General features: G+C 38.4%; 1 protein-coding gene across 1 annotated transcript; it reads right to left on the bottom strand.

Moving 5' to 3' along the window:
- Positions 1–3,373: 3,373 nt before the first annotated feature.
- hoxb9a (homeobox B9a) lies at positions 3,374–15,891 on the bottom strand. Its single transcript, XM_017434428.3, has 3 exons — positions 15,774–15,891; positions 14,986–15,614; positions 3,374–6,872 (listed from the first exon to the last, which is right to left on the bottom strand). Exons 2-3 carry the CDS (start codon positions 15,578–15,580, stop codon positions 6,637–6,639), a joined length of 831 nt encoding a protein of 276 aa, XP_017289917.1. The 5' UTR covers positions 15,581–15,614; positions 15,774–15,891; the 3' UTR covers positions 3,374–6,636.
- Positions 15,892–16,852: the final 961 nt, after the last annotated feature.

The following is a 16,852-nucleotide window of genomic DNA, read 5'->3' as shown; positions in this document are numbered from 1 at the left end:
GGAAACAGATCCCCATCACCTGAAGGAAGGAACCAGCCGGCCCACCTGCTGGACGCTCTCAACTGCTCAACAGGAAACTAGATGGTAAACATTAGCTGATCAGATCCAAACTCTGAGTTTCCATCCACATTTATCCAAAGAAATAGTAGTTTAAGTCAGGTGCAGCTGGTTTCAGGTCAGAGGAGGGTCTATTGGTCTTTTATTACACAGACAAATTATTAAGGGGCTAGTTCCAGATTAAAATGAATCAGTGAGCTGCTTATTAACCTGCTGCATGGTAAAGAACATCCAGACATTTCAACAAAAGACCTCAATAAAGTTTTGAACCTTGCTGGAGATGGTCAAAACTATTTATTATCTTTATAGTCACATATAAACCATATTGAAACAGAAGCAAAAAAAAAAAAAAAACATTCAATCTTGGCACAAGTTTAGCCTTTGGACAGCATTTCTTTATTTTAAAAAATCTATGCCATATGAGTTTATAAAAACATGGAATCCGACTACATTGAAAACTGAAAAAGTTTTCAACTTTTACCCACTATATTACAAAAACAAATAATCCCAAAATAATAGAAATCTTCTGTTGGCACACTTATTGCAGAAAAGTTACAGAGTCAGTCCAGGCAGAGGATCAGGAATATCTGCAGCAGGAGTGTTTGTGAATCTTTTTATATGAAACAGTTCTGCTGATAAATGTTAAAAACCAGTTCAGAGCTGCTGATCAGGAAATATGTTAGTGGAAGTTGAAAAAATTCTTGGATTATTGTAGACTGAACAAAAAGAAAGATAAATACTTGCAAATTAGAAATCAGAACAGTCCTGCAGTTGAGTCATGTGCACATCTGAAGCTGGTGGTCCAGAACTATTTAGACACTTGTTCTATATCTGTGAAGGAGCAAACCCCAATTATTACGGTATCACTCTGAAGTTAAAAATGACACAACAGTCATTTGATCTTACTGCATCTTTCAGAAAAAGTTTGGTCCATCATTTGGATCACTTTTTGGATTTAAAGTCAAACAAAAACCTATTCAAATCAAGCATTCTGCTGGCCTTTTATATACATGTGACTATATATGGCCTTGTCTTATATGTCTTTTGGTTGGAAGTCTCATCAGGTTTTATTCCAAAAAGTAGAACAACAATGTGTAGAATTTTAAAAATGAATAAATTAAACATAGATTGTTTGTTTATTCATCTGGATTTTGTTGGTGCACGAATCTCGACTGTGCATGTATAGAAGTAATCGGGGCAAAAACAAAAACACCAGTTCAAATTAGGAAACATTTTTCTCTGCTTCAAACTGGCCTAAGTGTGATGATAAACAGATCTGTCTTACCATCATTGGGCTCCTCTCACTCAGGCTTGCATACAAAGAAATTGGTTGCAGCTTTTAGTGTTTTTATTTCATTAAAAGAAAAAAAACAACAACAACATTGCATTTATAGTTTTAAGTTTAAACACAATTTCACCATACTCCATTCTTTGTCCCACCTTTTAAAAATACTCACAACATTTTTTTATTTTTAATTTAACTAATTATTCATACCTATAAAATACATGAACTGTCTTTGACCCACTAGATGAGGAGAGTGAGTGAAGGAGAAAGAAGTCGGATGAGGCAGCATGTGTTTCAAATGTGTGCTTCTTCAGTTGTACGCTGGAGCTTAAAGAGACGGGGAGTCTGTCAGGCTGCAACACCAAAAGACTGTCATAAACCAATAAACACCCCCCACACACAAAGTTTTGAGAATAGGCTTTACTCTCCCTTGGAGACGAGGCTGGGGTGGAGGGAGGCCTGCAGCTGGAGAGCAGGGTGGGGGGCTCAGAGTAGCATCCCAATCAATTCTTTTCACTATAGTCCATATTGTTGATTCTTGGTAAAATCATCGTATTTAGGGACAAGAATGCTTTTTCTTCTTTTGGTTTTCCGTTTTAGGCCATATATATATATATATATATATATATATATATATACTGCATATACAGGAATTAATATTTATCTTTATGGACATTTTTATTGAAAACTGAAACAAAGAGATTCTGAAATAGGCCACAACTAAGAAAAGTCTGACCTTTGTCTTCATGGCTTTGTCTTAAGTTCTTACTTTAACAAAATAGAACATTTGATACAATCACAAATAGTAGCATTAACACCATTCTGGTGCAGTTACCGCTGCATGCATTTAATAACTTTAAGAACTCATTAATGCTTTTGTTGCATTATTACATTACAGAATGTTATATTCAACAACAAAAAATAGCATTTTATTTTCCAACATTTGCACATGTAGTTATACATTTCTTTAGGGAACATGCGTCATTATAGCACAAGATCTGAGGAGGAGGAGAAGAGGAAGCAGCAACCCTGTTATCTAAGCAGACTGTATTCATCAGACTCATTTGGTGCAGAGAAAAACACAGGAACCACAATGGCTTTGCAAGCTCCTAATGGGGCAGATGACAAAGCCCCCAATAAATGCACTCATCATCTGTTTGTGTGTGTATATGTGTGTGTGTGGGCAGAGAGTAGATGAGGGGGAGGGGGATTGCTTTATGACAGTCCTTTGGTGTTGCAGCCAGACAGACGCCCCTTCTCTTTAAGCCCCAGTGCAGAACTGAAGACGCACACATTTTCAACACATGCTGCCTCATCCGAACCTTCCTCTCTGATTCTAGTGGAGAACTGGAAGACAGAGCTGCTGAAGCTCAAACCAGTCTCACAATAAGTTTTGAAATCCATCGCAAATTAAAGGCTCAGTATTCCTTGAAGAAATGCATATCGCCCACTGTCTTCCAGGCCAGAGTGTTATGTCTAAGATCATCTTATGATGACAAATTAAGGACTTGTAGCCAGTTTGAATTATAGTCATTTTTGAGTTTTCTAATGTTGATTAGCCACTTGAATTGGATTGGCTCTAAAAGTTAGAGCTGTAGATGTCCATCTAGTGGTTTCTTACTGAACGTGTCTTTAAAATCTGTCCACTGGTTTATGAGATATTTTGCTAACAGACAAACAGTGTTGACTGCTGATAAAGTTTTAAGTGGAGATGTTATAAAATGTGTAGGGATTGGAGTATGAGTTGTGAATGACTCTCAGCTACAACCACACCAAAGTTTTGAGCTTAATATCAATAAAAAATACAGAATTATATTCATGTTTGCTTTTTAAGGTCAGTTGGCTATAGCAGCCATCTTGAATGGGACTGGCTCCAAAGGTTAATCACTTGTAGATGTATATCCAGTGATTTTTTTCTATAAGTTCCGTTCATTGGTTCGTGAGATATTTTGCTAACAGACATGCACTCACACAGACATGGGAAAAAACATCAAATAAGTAGAAAAAAATAGCGAGAAACAAACAAAGCAGCACAGTACGTCTTATCTTTAATAAAAATCCAGCCTCAGCAGTGCCATGGCACAAAGTAGATATTAGAAACAACACAAAGGAGAGAGGAGAGGAGAGGAACACACACAGGAAGCTCGGAACAGACAGACTGGAGGCTGCAGGCTCGTTCAGAAAACCTCTCACTGTGACCACATGGTTCGGATTTGTCTCGTCCAAATGCAGTAAAGACAACCAAAATGACGACCAAACTTGCAGCAAACCTCCGCGAACGTCTGTTCTGTCACGAGAGGAAACACTGATAGAAGTCATGAAGGAAGAATCAACAAACAGTTTAAAATATTTTAGAAGCTTTGCTTCATGGGAACAAAACAGTTTCCTCCCCTTTCCTTCAAGAAAGTCTAACTCATCACTCTTCACCATTAAACAAATCAAAACCACACATAACTCATCGGAATGACGTCATGAACACATCACTCAGACAGCACGAGAACATGGAAATCTAAAAAACAGAAAGTGATCTTACAAAACATTACACATCAGCTCATCCAGGAGATGTTACTCACCTAATACACAATAAATAAGAAATTTTTCCTGTCTACAAAGTTTTGTCCCTTTTTTTTCTCTAATATTCTTTTCAGCAAACAATTATACATCCGATACATTTAACACAAAAACTAACAAAAAGCGTTTTCAAAATGACAAAATGACTTGGAGGCATGCGCAACACCATGTAAACATTTTCCTTAGAAATGGAGTATTTGATGCTGCTTATTTTTTTAAAAAAAAATGTAGCTCTTTTCTGGTTAAGACTTTACTATGTCTGACACTCACACACACACACACACACACACATAAGCGACAGTAAATGATTCCTCCATAAAACTGCCACCGGCTGCCATTTACGCAGGCCAGGAGCAACACTTGAGATAATGCCACGGTGACAGGAAGGCTGTCAGGGCCTCCTCGTGTTTTAACTCCCAAACACGAAATAATATTAACAATAACTACAAGACAAACAACAGCAAAAAAAAGAAAGAAAAAAAAAGAACAGTGCTGGAACATCTAAGTCAGATCATCGGTGAATAAGGATCATAAAGGGAATGTCTGTAAAGGAATTCCGTGGTTTTTATGCCCAGATTGCGTTCGGAGGGAGAGCCCTTGTGCGCGCTTTACTTCCTGAAATGAGAGAACTGCGCCTTGCATAGGAGATAATACTAAATATATTGTATGTACAAAAATAGACATGAATCTTTTTTAACGCAACCCTACAAAGCGCAAGGACGGCTGAGTTTCTGTTCACACGCAGAGGCTTGGGTGAGTGTTGATCCGACAGAAGCAGCGACTATAATTTGTATTGACTGATCTGAGTTAGAGGTGTTTGTTTTAGAGCATGCAGAACGAAGTTATATATGAACCGTAAACTGATTTGTCTCGTGGCCTGGCACGCGGTTCACGCTGCACAATGACAGGCTTTGATGTATTTGCATTATTAGCACAAATCTACTTAAGCGCCGTTTAAGTAACAGGTTTATACAGAGCAGAAGCGTTATGAGGTGCCCTATAAAAGCTGAGAATGTGCAGCCTGATGGCTTACATCACTTCCGACCCTCGAATCCGAACGGCTGCTCGGTAATTTAGTGATTCTTATCAAATCCTCCCATAAATGAGAAAAACAACTGAATTTATTCTGCGTTTTTTTTTTTTACTTTCTTTTCGTTTTGGAATTCCCTTTTCATCACTTTTGTTTGTGGTCACTAAATAAGTTCCAAACAACGTTTTTACAGAATAAAAGAAAGGCCAGTCTGGTTTATGTTTTGTTGCATTATTAGGGTCGCTGGGCTGCGACTGTTGGAGACTCAAAGATGCCAGATTTTGGGCGATTTTTCCATTGCTGTGCGCCAGAGTTTAGAGCAGCCACTTAAAAAACTTATTGTGTTACCTACATCACACATTGTGTGTTCTACATGAGTACACTTTTGAATGGAAATATGCAGAGTTTGGACCAGTGAGACATGTTGTAATTATAGAGAGGACCAGAAGCTGAAAGTTTCTCCCCTCAACATGAACAAATTGTGCATTTGCCTCACTAAAGCTGTTGATTTTTGTTGATTCGACTAGTTCTTACCTTGCAGTTGTATGCTGAAATATGTATTTTTCAATATTTTTTTTAAATTTCATAGTAATTTGAGGCTTTAAGAAAAGTGGCATGTCACCATGTAGGCATGACCTCTGTATCAATGGTACAGCCATATGTCCAAAGTGAGCAGCCTCTGGCTCCAAAATTACAACATGGTGGCACTCATAAAAACAGCCAATTTGGCTTCAATTTTGAACAACAGAAGGAAACGTTTATTAATGTTCTTTAAAATAATTAATATTTATCATCAGTGTGGTTTTCAGACCCGAACATGTTTTCTGTCAGTGCAGGTGTCAAGATACAGAGACAGTGCTCTGGAAATGAATTGGAGACGCATACAACAAAACTGAGAAGGGTTCCGGAAGGCCTGAGATGCCGGCAACAACTCTGTGACTATTTCAAGAGAAAATTTGTCACACACTTTTTTGGAACATGTTCCAAATTCAAGACTACGAGCCTCTGTGACTAATACAGAAAAAAATCAGAACCCCTGCAAATGTTTAGTCATTTTGGACACACATGCCTTTCACAAACAAGTCTCCAACAGTCGCAGCCCAGTAAGATATTAGTGTTGGGGTGATTTACTGGAGCTTTCATCCATTTTGTGGGGACCTAACCTCCTTCAAAACCTCCTTTTCAAAATCAATGACACAGATGAAGTCCACTCTTTAAATGGATTCCACCTCCAGCCTTCTTAAAAAAACATCAGTTTTAACATTGCTGCTTCATCAGTTTCTGCTTGGAGACAGCTGTGGATCAGGACGTCTTTGTTGGTCTTCTGTTGGAGCTTCCAGCTTTTACGGTTGAACTGTCCAATTGCCCAGAACTTCACATTGACCTCAATGCTTTTGGTGTTATGATATGTAGCTTATTTGTGTTTAATGCTTGTATGAATGTATGGCCTGTAGGCTACTATAGGTTTGATATGATTGCTGTACATTGTAGGCTAAATGCATTCAAATCAGCCTATATTTAAGCTTTTGATTAAAGACTGTGATAGGACAGAATTTCAAAAACAGCTGATGTACTTATTTTAGGTGAGGTGTTTTAGGTTCCAAATCCTGTATTATAGCAGGACTAACTGTGTGTGTGTGTGTGTGTGTGTGTGTGTGTGTGAATGTGTGCACGTGCATGACTGTAAGTTCCTCTACTCCTTGGGTTGGTCCTTGCTCTGTTTCTTCATTTTCATTCTTCGGTTCTGAAACCAAATCTTAACCTGCCGCTCCGTTAGGCTGAGTGCGCGTGCCACCTCATGCCTCCGGTCCCTCGTGAGGTACATGTTGAATAAGAACTCTTTCTCGAGCTCCAGGGTCTGGTATTTGGTGTACGGGCATCGTTTCTTCCTAGACGAGCGTGCGTGTAGCCAGTTGGCTGAGGGGTCATCTGAAGACAAAAAGGGAGAAGAAAAAAATGGTAAAAACATATATATTTAAATAAACATCAATTGTGATGATCACTTTCTGAATGTTTCATTAAAATTTATCCAGTTCCAACTTTTGGAGTCAACCTGATTGAAGATGGTGTTAAAAACACAAAAATGACTATTCATGACTATTTTACACATATTGACCTAAGGTTTGGGAGTGGTAGTAGCTGAGCCTGATCCCCAAAACATGTTCTGAGCTCCAGCAAACTGTGCAAGTTCTTTGTTTTTGTCGTTTAGAAAAGTATCTTATGAACAACTGAACAAAATTTAATGAAATTCTTGCATACTAACCACTCAATGTACATCCATAACTGATAACCTTTGCAGTCACCTCATTTCAAGATGGCCACCACATCTGATCGACATTAACCAACATAAAAATGGCTTTGCAAGATTGCAAGGCATCTTCAGCACATTTTGTGAAATCCCACCATATTTCATGAGATTGTGCATAATGTGATTTACAAGATTTGGCAAAAATGGCTACAACTCATTTTTCATGTTAAAGATCATCTCAGTTTAAGACTCTGGCATGAAAAAGGGCAAGCAATATGCAATTCTTCAGGAAACACTAGGCTTTCAAATATTCCTGCATTTATTTAATATGATTATGTTTAGGGTATATGTTCTTCACTTGTTTTCTTAAACTGAATGGTAATGAAAACATTTATAGAACCATTAAATACACCAAGCTCTTTGCGTCGAGTTATTTATAGGCATATTTCACAGTTAACACCAAAACCTATAAGTGGCATAGGCTTAAATAATTGTTTTATGAAATTTAGCTCAACCAAACCACACTTGAACTATCTGAAAACCTAAGGCAGTCTGTCATTGTGGTAACTGAGCTCTGAGATGGAAAATCACAATGTTGAGATGCATAAACAAGGGCTCTTCAGTTGGATATTCCTATTTATACAGAGAGAAAATTACGACCTTTGTCTTTTTGGTCTCGCCATGTTTTCCAGGCTGCTACTTCTCCCTCAACCATATTTCAGCCACCTCCATTCTTTAAAATATTTCAAACAAGCATAAATAGCATAAGTCTTTTCTGGAAATAATAATAAAAAACAAATAGTTTTCCAATTTCTTAATCTTAATCAATTTCTTAATTTGAAAATTAGTAGGGGAAAAACATTCTGACAAAACCAGATATTCTCTCATTTTGAAATAGGACTTGAAAGGAAAGTTGTAAACAGTTGATATCTTACTTGTCGTAGAAAGCTCTTTTAACAAAACTCACTTTGGAGAATTAGATTTTAATTCTGACCAGATTAATAAATTAACTGCTTAGTCTGAAAAATGCTAAGAACAAAGTGGGTTTCTACAGTCTTAAAATATAAAAAATCTCTAAAATTTAATAATGGTACACGTGAATGCTATTTTATACACCTTCACACTAATATGAGTTTTGCAATACACTTTTTTTTTAAATAAAGTTCAATAGATTTCCAAGCGTAAAGAGAGGCAGGAACAGTTCTGGGGCACTTCCATTTTAAAATATTATGACAGATCTTAAAGGTTAAATAATATCTATTTTTTGGCCCTGTAATGGACTTGCAGCTTGTCCAGGGTGTACCCCACTTTTCGCACAAGCACCGCTGGAGGTAGGAACCAGCCCACAAAACAGTGGGTAAGAAAATGGATCACTGACATCATTTCACTGTGGATTTATTTGAATTTACACTAGCCCTTATCTCATCAGTCTTGTCAGAAATAAGCTCTACTTCTCCAAACTGAGGCTGTCTAAAGAGATATCTTTATAGCAGGTAAGCTGTTATTTCTTTATAACTGTCCCATAAAACTCCATTTTAGAATGGATGAAATATACCTTTAGGATGATCTTACAATTGTATAAAAAATAGGCAACCTATCACCTATCAGTGTGCATCCACATGGGCTCTACTGGTATGAATGAACAAAATCCCATTGTGTTTTTTTAAAGGATTTATGTGGGAGTTTGTAGAGGGGGGTGTATGCAAGTGTGTGTGTGTGTGTGTGTGTGTGTGTGTGTGTGTGAAAGCTGATCCAGCATTCACACTATTGTTTTACTGTTCATAGTTTCTTCCGTATGTTTTTTTTTCTTTTTGCAATCAAGGCACTTATTTTTTTCTATTTTAACCATTTGTACATCAAAATGATCACCTTGACTGGGAAATCGTGTGCTATGACTTTTGTTTTGTGTAACTTTTATACTTTTCAAATTATGTAACGTTTTTAAAATAAAATATTCCTTAGAAAAACACTGAAATCTCTTCAATTCATTTTTAAAATCTGTTTCCGCAAACTTGCTATATTTTATCTTCTTATGCTACATTTAGCTTTTAGCTACTATTCTACTACTTTTAAATTTTACCTATCATTATGCTTATATTAACTAAAAAGCTATAGTTTTGATTATTTTATATTTTAGTTAACTACAGTTTTGCTCAGGTTAGCTAATGTTTTGCTAATTTTAGTATCTTTTGTTGCTAGTAGCTTTTAGCTTGTCTTCTGCTCATTTTAACCAAGACTAAAATGAGCAAAACAAAGGCTAGCTAAAAGTGTTTATGAATGTTGTTTATGTTTATGTTTAACAACTCAAAAATAAGTTGCTAAAAGTGAGCTAAACTTGCTTTTAGCTCCTTCAGCAAAGTCAGTATTCAGTCTACATTTTCCTTCCTTTATTTTGTTTTATTTGTATAGGTATTTCCCTACAGGTAATATGTTGCCGAATAGATTATCTAACAAGGCGAGACTGGTGAGTTTTTCTCACATAAGTTATTGGTGAACAATCAACCTTCATTGTTGTTTCTCACTGTCAGGCAGTGCGAATTAGTGAGTGCCTCTGCAATCCTAACGGAGCGGCGGTGGCTGCAGTCTGTTTTTAATTACAGTGTTAATGTTTTACTGCATGACAACTGTTCATCCAACAACTGCAGATAACATCCATATTAATGTGTTCATGTTTTATTGCACTGTGAACAGAGAAAAGTATTGTGCTGATTTCATGTCGACTCAGACTTATGTTGAATTATTATTACATATTTTTATGTAGTACTTATTATTGAGTTTTTATCTAATATGAGATTCAAAAATAAATATTGGATGAGCCAAAGTTTTGATTCAGTATTTGCCTAAATTAGTTAACATTTTGATTATTTTCATAAATAAGTTATCTTTGGAACCAAAGAAAGATCTGTAAGTTCATTAAAAAGACTGGTTTAATCCAAATTTTGACTTGATTATAGCTATTTCAGTTGCAGCTATTAAACATTTTCTATTTAAAAGTTTTAGTGTTTTTTTTAAACAACAAAGCATAAAAAATTAATAAAGAATAAGCCTTTTTGGAAATAGGTCAGTGAGCTCTGCAATTTACCTAGATTAAGGTTTTCATTGATTCCTAATCTGTTGAACAAATATTAGCAGATGCATTGGACTTGCGGCTGAAACAAGACTGAGAGGCCAGGATAGTTGCAAATGAAGGTCACTGTCACCGAACAGTCGTTCTCTGTTCCCCTGTGGCTTTGAATGATACCTGCTCTCTCCTCTTTCCCTCTCGCAAGCTATAGTTAGCAGCCATCATCAATGAATGTGTCCTTAATACCCTCTGGAATCAATTTCTAGCAGCATGGCCAGCATGTAGAAGATCGATTGCATTTCAGAGCAAAATATAATGTCTGGAAAAGAGATGTGTGTGTGTGTGTTGGTGGCAGTGGGACAGAAGGTTGTGTAGTTCTTCTTATACACAATGAAGTGGGTGCTTTGCATGCCTTGGGTGTATAATCACCTTGAAAGCCATCCATTACTGTTGGAGCTAGGCCACAACCATGGTTGTCACCTAAAATGACAAATGGGGATGGAGGGGAGTGAGAGCTGTACGTGTGTGTGTTGAAGGGGAAGGGGGTTGAGGGAGGTGGTATTCAAACCATTCAAACCATATATCTTCCAGATAATGTGTGGTTTGGATGTACACATAGATGAGAAGATAGATACTTGTGCAAAGACCTATAGTGAGTGACACAGCTGCATGATGTGATGTTGGCCTATATGTGCCACCGACTATGTGTGTGTGTGTCCACCTTGATGAATGCATAGAAACAGCGAACAAAATGGCGAAAAACCCAATATCACATCACATCTTTTCCCTTCCCTTTGCAATTTCACCCTAATAGTTCCAGAAATTGACCTCCCATATATCCCAAAGGCGTGTTATTACATCTACTTGTCGTATTTTATCTGCCCCCACCCCAACCTATACCCCTGTCCCCCTAAACCCTTACACCCGTAGCTCCCATCCACCAACAGGAACGGACCAATTAATGAGGTTGTTCAACCTCAATATACTTCAGCTGTAATAACTTTCTTCCTCTACCCAGCAGCAGCACAAAAACTAAAGTGTAATTCTGTGGTTTATTCTGGATGGCTGCCCAGCACTCAGAACACAAAGAAAAATCTGTAGCCACATGGTTCCTTTACTGAATGGGAGGGTTTCAAAGAGTCAAGAAATAGTTTTCCAAAGACAGCCATTTTGGAAAAATAGGCTGGGAGGCTTACTGCTGTCAGGTATATATATATATATATATATATATATATATATATATATTACTCAAAGGTGAATAAGGCATGCATTCAAAAAGTCATGGTTTGGTTACATTTAAGCCACTGTCCTAAGCTAAGACCTCGGAACACAGTGAAATGTTTGACTTTGGAAGAGGAGAGCCGAAAAGCACTATTTTTGTTCAGTTAGAAATACATGCAGGAAATAATTTTGAATTTTCCAGTAAGCCTGTATTAGGACAAAATATCAACATTGTTTTAAAACCAGCTACATCCAATAACAATAACATTTTTAGGGATTTGCAGACACATAATTATTTCAGCTGAAGTTGTCAGAGCATGACATCTATTAGCATCTCTGAGACCCAAAAAGAATCTCAGAAAGGCTAATAGGCACTAAGAAACAAAATCAACCTCTTAACAATTCTTTGGAGAAGTCCCTTTCACTCACTAACTTTCATGCCAAAGTTTTAAACTAAAATTATGTTATCATGAGAAGAGACAGTGTTATAGCAGGTTTGGTCAAACTTAGTAAATGATGATCTCATGTGATATAAGTTCTGACATCATGCAAGGTTATCACAGAATATATGAGGGATGACTCTCAGCTAATATCGCCAAATTTGAGCTCATTATCTGTAAAATTGACTAGATTTATAGCTGGGGGTTTTTTCAGTTGGCTAAGGTTGATTAGCTGTGGTAGCTATCTTGGGTTGCATTGATTCCTTATATTAATGAGTTGTAGATGTACATCCAATGATTACATTCTGAGAGTTTCATTAAAACCTGTCCAGTGGTTCATGAGATATTTTGCTAACAGACAAACAGTGACGATACCAACAGTTAGCTTCAAAGTTTTAAGAAACAATTTTGCCAGATGTATAGTGCTCAGTTTATGTGTTGTGAATGCCTCTCAGCTTCTGCCATAGAAAATATGCAGCTCAGTATCTGTAAAATTAAATTCACTGAGTTTTGGCTGTTTTTGTCTTGTCTAGGGTTGATTAGCTGCAGCTAATAGTTGAGGTCAAAGTTTTACAAACAAACAATGAAAACATTTAGTGCTCACAGTAGGTTATGGGGCTCATGCTCAGCGACTACCACGCCAATTTGTAGCTGTATTTCTATACAATTCACAAGTTGTTTTTGTGTTTTTTGGGGGGTCAGTTGGCTGTGGCGGCCATCTTGAATCAGGTTGGCTCCTAAAGGAAATGAGTTGTAGAGGTGCATCCAATAATTGGCTCGTGAGAGTTTCATTAGCGTGACAATATCCAGTCCAGTAATGACACAAACACAAAGAAAGAAAGACAAAAAGAAAAAAAAAACGTTTTGTGGGAATTTGGATTAAACCATAAGTCACTGTTCTTTGACTGAGCTGCCACTTGAAACTCTACAGATATATTGGAAAACAAACATAAAAAAGACGAAATTATCGACCCTTCCAAACAGCAGAGAGATCCTTTCTCGTCACCAGCAGGCCCACTCTTAGATCTGTGAGCTCCGCGAGACAAACGGTCCCAATCAGCAGTTCAGTCCGGGACACGAGGCTGTCGCTGAAAAGGCGAATAATTCAGACTGGAGGCTGCGAGGCTCCATCCAGCTCTTAACCAGCTCACTGCTGAGATGGATGGCCTGCTCAGATGCTGTAGAAAATGTGTGTGTGTTGCCAGCGCAGTGATAAAGCTATATGCATCAGTGTGTGTGTGTGTGTGTGTGTGTGTGGTGTAATTTGTATTTCTCCTTCTCTGTGGAAGTAAAACTCAGTCTCTATCTCTGTCATGTGCTCTGAGCGGATAGATAGACCCAAGTCGGGGAGTGAAAGCATGAAAGCATGTTCACATTCAGCTCCGCTTTATTAAAAAACACACAGAGCTACATTTTAGATCAGAAGAGGCACTTTTCTTTCTCGCGTCAAATTATTCAATAGGATTGGGGAAAAAATGTTATTTAAGAGCGTTGTTTCTGACGGGTTTTCTATTGATAAAGTATCAAGAATAATTAAGGACAGGTCTAATATTGTCATCAGAGTTCAGGCAACAAGCTTGTTCACACATAGATATATTTGAAGAACCACATGTTCATCGCCTCTTCCTGTCAGCGGAACAATCCATTAGAAATAAACCGTTTCATGCAAAACACGGGTCTATGAACGGACATTTATAAAGTGTTTGTGGGAGGAAAACAATAAACTGGTTTCCAAACCGGAAAACAACAAACTGGTTTCAAAACCATAAGTAATAGATTTGGGTGATCCAGAATACGCTCTTGTTTATCCGAATGGCACGACTCAAATAACCCAAATGTTTACTTAAAACCACAAAAAACCTCCCTTGTATGGGTTTAAGGATCAATACAAAAAAGTAAAAAAAAAAAAAACACAATAGACTACTACACTCTATCAGGCAACAGAGAGCTGTATTATAACTAAATAATATATAAATACTATTCCATCCATCCGCTTTTCCTTTCTAGGTCGCGGGGGAGATGGTGCCTATCTCCGCTTTGCGAGTGACCCGGTACACCCGTATGCGCGTCTATCTATCTATCTATCTATCTATCAATCTATCTATCTATCTATCTATCTATCTATCTATCTATCTATCTATCTATATATATATATATATAATTTTGAATTTCTGAGTGAAGCAGCGCAGAAACACTTGACCCGCAGTGATTCAGAGCACATTTACGCACCGTTTTGTATTTCGGCGTGACGGAAACAAGGAGCTCCAACATACCTGTAGAGCTCACACACAAGCGCGTGCACGCAAATGTGATGTGACCCTGCGAGCCAAGCCTCATAATAGTTTAGTTGTATTGTGGAGAAGAAATATATACCACCCGAATACCAAACGTAAATTAACCAAATGTCCCCCAAATGAGACAAATATAGAAATATTTTATTTTATTCTATTCTACTGCAAAATCTACACATTTGCATTTCAGTTCCTACCAGACCGCGTGCGTTGTTGTATAAATACTCTTGCTCATCCTCTGAAATTCTCAGAACTTAATCATTTATCTTCAAACAAACGTGCTACTAAATTATTGTAAGTTTTCAATGACGCATAAGCAGGCCTCTCGTGACCCATTGAAAAGGACTACTGGCGAGAAATCCATCTATCTGCCCCTGTAACTCATGTTCTGTTTGGCTTTTAGAAGGGATGGACAGTGTCACTAGAATATAAACAAAACATGTTTTTTTTTTATTTTAGTATTACGATTTTTTGTCAACAATTTGGTTGTTTATTCTCCGGGCCGTTATAGTTTCTCCATCACTCAAACTGTGTATGAAGCACAAGCGTTGGTTTAAAGAAGCTTCCCATAATATATTTATGAGTATTGTGCCTGCGTTTATAAAAAGAGTGTGACGCTCATACGGGGCCGTTACGGGCTAAACATCTGAGTAAAGTCAAAGCGCGTGGGGTGGGGGGTGGGCTCTTTGTTCTTGTTTTATGGCAGCATTAAAAGCATTTACAGTCTCCCACTCCATTCCCCTTCTGTAGCCTCTTATTTCCTGCTTTCAGTACTTACTTTGATCCACGCTGTCTTTGTCCTTACTTCCATCGCAGACATCCTTGCTGTCTTCGAACCCTGGTCCCGGGACGGCTGTGGGATGGCGACTCAGCTCGCGCGCCGACTCAAAGATGTACGTTGTGGTCTCGTGCTGGTGCTGCCCGCTGATTTTGAGCGGGGTCTCTCCGCCTTTATGGCCGAGCTGGGGCTCTAGTTTAACCTGTCCCGCTTGGCTCGGGCCCGGGACCGGGTCGGAGTCGCGCGGGGCGCACTCCAGCCAGGAGCGAAGGTAGCGCGTTTCTGCCGCGGGCACGTGCTGCGCCGGGACGTACGGGTGGTAGACGGCGGAGAGGCCACCGGCACCGTGATGCGGGCCGAACGGGCCCCAGGACGACGAGAAGACCGGAGGTTTGGGCTGGAAGCTGCAGGACGGGTACGACTCGGAGTGGTCCACGTGCGCAGCGCCGACCGCCTGCCTCCCGCCCGCGCTCACAGCGGAGCTGGACCCGGAGTACTGCACGCCTGGAAAGCGAGCTGGTCCCGAGAGTTCATCGCTCTCGGGACTTATGATGGAGTCCACGTAATAGTTGCTCAAAGTCCCAGAAATGGACATTCTCGGACATTATCCAGGATGCGCTGTGAGTTTACTAAACGCAGAAGAAGAAAAGAGACATTAGGAGATTTTTTTGTCACCCTCTTTTCTTCTCTTCAGTCCGCAAGCTCTCTCTCTCTCTCTCTCTCTCTCTCTCTCTCTCTCCCCTCCCCTTCCCTCCCCTCCCTCTCCCTCTCCATAACAACTCGCTCACCACAGCGAAACAAAGTGCTGGAGCCTATCCGCCGTCACTGCGCGCAGGGTTTGCCGGCTCTGGGAGCAAGGTTCAAACTGATTGGTCGGTATTTTACTTCTGGCCTGAAAAAAAAAGCGCCTCTGTAGAGATTAAATCACCCACCCCCTCCCCACCCCCACACACACCCAGTGCTGCGCACCCCACTTCTTCCCCCGACTCTTGTTCTCTCTTTTCCTTCCTCTGACGCCTTCATAATGTTTTGTTTTTTATGCAATAATACAATCTGAGATGAGCCGTTCCTCCGCAGTCTCTGAACACTCTAAACTATCTGATGACATCATCACGTTTACAGTCAGCACAGCTTGCAAGAAACAGAAACAAGTAAAAACAATGGCTGACAGTTCGACGCAACGATCATGTTTTATGTTTCCTAAGCTAAAACAGTTATTAATACACTTTTTTTGAAATATAGCATTATTTAAAACATTGTTACAAGATGCTTAACAACTAAACATACACTATAAAGCCCGAAAAGTTAGTTCAACTCAAATAATTCCTGGAAACTAATAGCGTCGATTTGTTTACGTTTATTATCTCAAACTTTTAAATTGAGTAAAATACCTCAAGTTGTTTAATTCACTTTTATGGGTAAAGTTTGGAATATTTAACTGAGTCATTTCAATTATATAAATAGGGTTGATAACCTAAACATATTTTCCCCCTAAATGCTTCCATTTAAGTTTTACTCAATGTACCTTAACTCACATAATCTTCCCGCAATCAAGTCGAGACAACTTAAAACATATAGGTTTTATTTTGTATGGCTTTAATAACTGAAAACTTTTTCTGTCTTTTTGAGTTGTTGAAATGAAATCAAGTTCGTATTACAGAAACATCAAAACATTTGCTTAGATTTATTGATTTATTAGTGCACTACCTGCTATTTATTTCAACCAAAACCAAAGACTAACATTTTAATAATAGTTAAGTCAAGTCAGATCACAGTAGTCTACATAAAATAATAATAATAAGTCATTAAAACCTAAAAATCTTTCAAATGTAATCAATCGAGTTCTACAAAATTAATATAGTGTAGC

This window comes from Kryptolebias marmoratus, linkage group LG12 (genome assembly GCF_001649575.2).
Source record: "Kryptolebias marmoratus isolate JLee-2015 linkage group LG12, ASM164957v2, whole genome shotgun sequence".
Taxonomy (NCBI): domain Eukaryota; kingdom Metazoa; phylum Chordata; class Actinopteri; order Cyprinodontiformes; family Rivulidae; genus Kryptolebias; species Kryptolebias marmoratus.
The sequence above is the reverse complement of the archived record's forward strand: the minus strand, read 5'-3'. Positions and strand labels throughout refer to the sequence as shown.